This window comes from Sinocyclocheilus anshuiensis, unplaced genomic scaffold, assembly GCF_001515605.1.
Source record: "Sinocyclocheilus anshuiensis isolate Anshui unplaced genomic scaffold, SAMN03320099.WGS_v1.1 scaffold12, whole genome shotgun sequence".
Classification (NCBI taxonomy): Eukaryota; Metazoa; Chordata; class Actinopteri; order Cypriniformes; family Cyprinidae; genus Sinocyclocheilus; species Sinocyclocheilus anshuiensis.
In genome coordinates this window covers 3,177-9,944 of record NW_015555713.1, presented here as the reverse complement: position 1 = coordinate 9,944, position 6,768 = coordinate 3,177, and the positions used below count along the sequence as shown (strand labels likewise).

At 42.6% G+C, this 6,768-nt stretch overlaps 1 protein-coding gene across 3 annotated transcripts in view; it reads right to left on the bottom strand.

Moving 5' to 3' along the window:
• The window catches only part of LOC107672130 (nuclear body protein SP140-like protein), a 31,837-nt gene extending 26,013 nt beyond the window's left edge, over positions 1-5,824 (bottom strand). For all 3 annotated transcript variants that reach the window (XM_016465217.1, XM_016465220.1, XM_016465218.1), the window contains exons 1-2: positions 5,556-5,824; positions 5,217-5,423 (exon numbers count right to left, since the gene is read on the bottom strand). In XM_016465217.1, coding sequence (XP_016320703.1) covers positions 5,217-5,423; positions 5,556-5,718 — 370 coding nt within the window. In that variant the 5' untranslated portion in view covers positions 5,719-5,824. The remainder of the gene's footprint in view (positions 1-5,216; positions 5,424-5,555) is intronic.
• Positions 5,825-6,768: the final 944 nt, after the last annotated feature.

Sequence of the window (6,768 nt, the reverse complement as noted above, 5' to 3'; positions counted from 1 at the left end):
GAAGACAAAGACCGCTCATCCCTCGAAGCCCTGCCGAACGACTTCATTGGGAGGTCGATGGCCAGCCTGGTGGTGCTGGAATGCCACTTGTGGCTGAATTTGACAGAAATCAAAGAAGCGGATAAAACCATCTTCCTTGACTCCCCAGTCACCCCCACTGGCCTTTTCGGACCTGCTGTGGAAGGGTTCGCCGAGCGTTTCACGGCTGCACAGAAGTCGTCCCAAGCCATGCGACACTTCCTGCCGAAGCGTTCCAGTTCTGCAGCTGCTGCCAGTCACCCCAAGCCGGCGCCGACTCAACAGCCAGTTAAGACTACGCCTCCTGTGACTCAGCCCTCTGCACGGCCTGAGCCCAGGCAGCGCTCGCGCTCTGCAAAGCGCTACCCTTTTTCCGAAGCGCCAGGGACCCCGGCCCAAGGTTGTGCTGGATCCTGCGCCTCAGAAGCCATCCTGATCCCTCAGGAAGGAAGAGGAGGGGGCAAAGTCTCGCTGTGGCTGGACCACCCCCCAAACTGCCTCGTATGTGTTCCCAGTCGCCCTGTCCAGTTCCGGGTGCTGGGAAAAATGTGTTTATTGCATGCAAAGGGCCCGTTCTAGCGCCCAAGTGTACAACCGCTGTGATAGCGGACAAAATAAAACACAAACATACTCAAAAAGAGACACGGCGAGCCCCGGGTCCCTTCACAGCGACCCGCCGCCTGAACCGATTCAACCCCTTGCCACAAGGGCCGAGGCCTGGCAGGCCATCCCCGGCGTGTCCAAGTGGGTTATGGGGATTATAAAACGAGATGATCTACTCCAATTCGCTCGAGAACCCCCGCGTTTCTGTGGTGTGATCCCCACCTTAGTAGGCAACACGAACGCTCGCATTCTTCGTTCCGAGGTGGCTGTGCTGCTGGCGAAACGGGCCATAGAAATCGTCCTGCCAGCTCAGAGCGAGTCAGGCTTTTACAGCCGCTACTTCCTCGTCCCCAAAAAGGATGGCGGCCTCAGGCCCATCCTCGATCTCAGGATTTTGAACCTCGCCCTAGTAAAGTGCGCATTCAGAATGACAACTTTGAAACAGATCCTCTCGCTAATTCGCCCAGGGGACTGGTTCTTCTCTCTGGATCTGAAAGACGCTTACTTTCACATTCAGATAGCCCCCCGTCACAGGTGCTTCTTGAGATTCGCCTTTGAGGGAGTGACATATCAATATACGGGCAGACCAGCCTTTGGCGCGTGGTCGAGCGAAGAGACAAAGCTGCACATCAACTGCCTGGAAATGCTGGCAGTATGGCAGGCCTTACAGTCCTTCCTACCACATCTAGAAGGATGCCATGTCTTAGTCCGATCGGACAACATGACGGTAGTATCCTACATAAATCTCCAGGGCGGGCTTTCCTCCCCACGCCTCTTCAGTATGGCAAAGAGCCTACTGGAGTGGGCACGTTGCCACTTGCGCTCCCTAAAAGCAGCACACATACCGGGCAAACTGAACCAGGGAGCAGACATGCTGTCTCGGAGCAACGTCCCCTCTGGCGAGTGGATGCTTCACCCCCAGACGGTTCGGAGAATATGGGAGATCTTCGGGAAGGCAGAGGTCGACCTCTTCGCCTCAGAAGACAACTCTCACTGCTTAATCTATTTTTCAAAGGAAAGGGATGTGCTGGCCCACGATTGGCCCAGCCTTCTCCTTTACGCTTTTCCCCCGATCGCCCTGATACCTCAGGTCATCAGGCGAATCAGGGAACAAAGGCACAAGGTTACAAGGGGCTTCCGGTCACAAAGCAAAGACTATCCCGTTGGATAGTTGACGCAATAGTTCTTGCATACTCCTCCTTGGGCCTTCAATGCCCCATCGGGTTCAGAGCACATTCCACGAGAGGCATGGCCTCATCCTGGGCATGGTCCAGTGGTGTGTCCATTGCAGAAATTTGTGCGGCGGCCGGCTGGTCCTCGCCGTCCACCTTTGTCAGGTTCTACAACCTAGACGTCCCTGCTTTGCAGGCTCAGGTCCTTTCTGCTTAACTGTCTCTCTGAGCTCAAAACGCTCCAGGAACCATATCCCCGCCCTAAGACTGGATTTAATCCTTGCTGGGGTTCCCACGTCTGGGCTTAGCTTCCAGCACGCTCTCGGCCCTATCTAGTTCCGAGGCTGTGCGAAGCTCTAAGAACGATTATGTAAGGCCGGGCTCGACCTCTATGAGTTAGCCCATTTCTTTGCCTCCTCTTGACTCCGAAAAGAATCCTGGTCTCTGGCTATGGCCTGCTTCATTGTAGTTGATCTACAGGGCCCCCTACTGGACGCCCTGGACAATTACTTAAGTCATTCATCTACCATAGCACGGTTCCCGTAGCGTCTAGCGACGCAGTACAAAGTGAAGTATCTAAAAGGGAACGTACTCGGTTACTACCGTAACCTCGGTTCCCTGAGATACGGGAACGAATACTGCGTAGCTAACCGTGCTATTATGCTGCACGACTCTGTCATCGCTTCAGTCGATATGAATTAGTGATCCTATGCCGAGCACCTGCTTATATAGCCAGATGCCCCGCCCATTTTGGCGGGCTCGGGCGCACTGCTTCGCCATAGGCTCGCGCAGCTCTGCTGCGCCGTCATTGGTTCATTTCTGAAACAATGGCCGTGCAGATGCACTGCTGTGATTGAAAAAAGGCTTCAGTAAATCGGAGAAAAGGAGTTTCCCGTAGCGTCTAGCGACGCAGTACTCGTTCCCGTATCTCAGGGAACCGAGGTTACGTTAGTAACCGAGTACGATTCTACGCTCAGAGGACCACAGCAGTGACAGTGATAGTGTTGAAAGACTATAGACTCGCACTCGGGGTGAGGCTGTAATACTCAGAGTTAGTATTAATGATCCTGTGTCGGACCGTACACCTGAGAAGCACGGTGAGAGTGTATAGATGCTAAAGACCTGGTGCTCATGTGCGGTTTGAGGTAGTTATAGTAGCTTCTTGATGGGACGCCGTCACCATACTTTAGGAGGGGAATTACCTCGAATTATTGGAATTGTATTAGAAGTATTCGAGAAGGGAATTACCTCGAGATACTGTAGTATTATATTGTATTATATTCTTGACGGGAATTACACCGAACATTCTGTAGTACTGTACTAGTACTGTAGTATTGTATTATATTATATTGTATGAATAACTGGAGGTTATTCAAATTGTCAGTGGTGAAGTCAGATTAGTATTGGGAATTTCCACGACAGGTATCACAGTTTCCAAAAAAATATTAAGCAGCAAAAACTGTTTCCAACATTGATAATAAATCAGCATATTAGAATGAAGGATAATGTGACACTGAAGACTGGAGTAATGATGCTGAAAATTCAGCTTTGCATCACAGAAATAAATTATATCTTAAAGTATATTAAAATAGAACACTTATTTTAAATTGCAATAATATTTCATAATATTACTGTTTTTTCTCGCGGTGAGAGTGTATAGATGCTAAAGACCTGGTGCTCATGTGCGGTTTGAGGTAGTTATAGTAGCTTCTTGATGGGACGCCGTCACCATACTTTAGGAGGGGAATTACCTCGAATTATTGGAATTGTATTAGAAGTATTCGAGAAGGGAATTACCTCGAGATACTGTAGTATTATATTGTATTATATTCTTGACGGGAATTACACCGAACATTCTGTAGTACTGTACTAGTACTGTAGTATTGTATTATATTATATTGTATGAATAACTGGAGGTTATTCAAATTGTCAGTGGTGAAGTCAGATTAGTATTGGGAATTTCCACGACAGGTATCACAGTTTCCAAAAAAATATTAAGCAGCAAAAACTGTTTCCAACATTGATAATAAATCAGCATATTAGAATGAAGGATAATGTGACACTGAAGACTGGAGTAATGATGCTGAAAATTCAGCTTTGCATCACAGAAATAAATTATATTTTAAAGTATATTAAAATAGAACACTTATTTTAAATTGTAATAATATTTCATAATATTACTGTTTTTTCTGTATTTTTTATCATTAAATAAATGCAGCCTTGATGAGCATAAAAGACGTCTTTAAAAAGTAATAAAAAAAACTTACTGATCCCAAACTTTTGAACGGCAGTATATGTATAAATTAAAATTTGACAACAGTCAAAATCTACAGATTGATAATGCATTGACTAATTACTTATCTAAACAGTAAATGTTCATTTAAAAATATCTAAGTAAAAAGTATTTGTGAGTGTACGATAGGTTTACAGCAAAACCAAGGACAATTTCCAAATCCTTGTTTTTTAACAAAGATCCCAACAATCTGTAAGTGCTTGCATTATTTACTTCTATGAGTTTCTTAAGTGGTGTGTTTCTGCAGCGGATGCTGAATTTCCAGTTTTTGCACTTTTCCTTCCCCGCAAACTTTTCAAAATCATTTGTGGTGAACCAGCGTCCCTGAGACAAAATACACTTTTCCCCTACAGGAGACAAGGATAGGATGCATTCGGCAAATATTATAAACACACACTCTAATAAAATTAAGAGAAATTATAGCAAAAACTCAATGATGGTGAACCTCTGGGCATTTTGTCTCGATAGAGAGTGCCTTCTTTATCCCCACAGGTTACAGGCAGATGAGTTTTATAAACAGGCCACTTCCAAATCTGCTTTTCTCCTTTCTTCACAGGAGATGCTGAGAAAGAGAGAGAAGGCAACACAGATCAGGAGAGAGTGAAAATATAGGAATAGGACATCAGGCACCAGGAAACACAAGTGTTATTTTAGTATCACTGAAATATTATTATAGTTTTTATTAATATTTTGAATTAATTTTAATTTTTATATTTTCTTAATTTTAATTTTAGGTACAATTTTAGTAATTTTGTGTTTTGTTAGTTTCATCTTGGATTGCCTGAATTTTTTTGAAAATTTTCATTTTTGGGCAAACTTTCCTTTAAGGTGATGGATGATACACAGGGAAACTTTTTGAGCAATGTTGTCGGGCAACTCTGCTGAGCAAGGTTGCTTGGGCACTTTCCCATTGAGAATGGGCAACAAATTTCCATCTGGATATTTTAGATCAGTCATGGGCCCTGTGTCTCACCTGGTTTCCTGTTATATATATATATATATATAATTTTAGTTAAGGTTTACTTTATTGCAAGTAACAAAAATGTTTTTTTTTTAAATGGCTTTAGTTTTAGTGTTATTTAACTGTATGCCTGATGAGATCTTAGACCTGCTGTAGTTCAGGGACTCACAGAATGAGGGTTTTTTGCCTGGTTTCTTCCGACTGGGTGTGGAAGCAGAGGAAGGATCAAGATCATCACTATCCTCACTACTTCTGTCATCTTTAATTCTCTTTCTTTTGTATTTCCTCTCCTTCCCTTTCTCTGCCTTTCCTTCACTCTCTTCCTCCTCTGCTGGTGTCTCAACATCCGGATGTTTCTCATCAAATTTGAAAGTGCCTGGGACAAAGAAAAAAATAAAACGATACTGTACATATATATTAATGCATTCTTGCTCTGTCATAGCATAGTAACGCAGCGTGAGCCTCTAGATAACATAACATTAAGCTGATAATAGTGAAAACCACCGACCGTCCAGCAGACTTTTTCTGAGCGTGCGTAGTGTCGGGTAGAGCTGCAGGATATGGTCTTCAAACACACAGCGCCAGAACTGATGTATGTACTGTGGTTTATTTTTCTCCACCCAGTCCAGAACCTCATAGACGCCCTTCTCCTTCTGCTCACGAGAACGCATCTTTTTCACATTCTACAGACAAAAACAGAGAGGAAGACATAAAGGAAGATGGAAGTACAGTATGATCAGACGTCTTATGCATAAATATGCAAAACAACGAACTGACAAACTTTGACACAACTTTTTTTAAAAAGTATAGTGGAGGTACCATGGTAAAGTGATGGCATGGTAATACCATGATAGTAAGATCGGTAAGATTTTTTTATTTTTTTTAAAGAAAATAATACATTAATGCATAGTTACAAAAAATCTGTTTCAAATACATACTGCCTTTTTTAACTTTCTAGTCATCGTCCAAAAAAAAAAAACTGAAAAAATGGTATCACTGTTTCCACAAAAATATTAAACAGCACAACTGTTTTCAACATTGATAATAAAAATAAATGTTTCTTGAGCAGCAAAGCAGCATATCAGAATTATTTCTGAAGGATCCTGTGACACTGAAGACTGGAGTAATGATGCTGAAAATTCAGTTTTGATCACAGGAATAAATTACATTTGTAAAAATATATATAGTTTTTAAATTGTAATCATATTTATGTAATAATATGTAATAACATTTCACAATATTACTGTTTTTACAGCCTTTGTGTATCCCTGGTGTATATACACAACATGGTAAAGCCACAGTTTTTGCAAGGATACTTACTATATGGCATGTTGGAAAAAAGTCCAAAAATGTGATATTATTAGGGTGCAATGTTCAAAAACATAAAATTGCTATGGTACAATGATGAACAACATGGTACTGCCATAGTGCATGCCCAAAAATACGGTATTACTATGGGTAAATGCCCAAAAAACAATATTATTATGATACCATGCCAAAAAATATCAGGGTATTTTACTATGTAAGCAGTAAGCTAGTGCTGGGCGGTATGACCAAAAATTTATATCACGGTATTTTTCAAAATTATACCGGTTTCACGGTACATGACGGTATTTTTTTTTCATGCATGACTGGGTGTTAACCATATTTTCTACTGACTGAGAGAGGAAATACTGCAGTATATTGACTTAGAATGCCCTATTTTACTGTCATGATGAGTG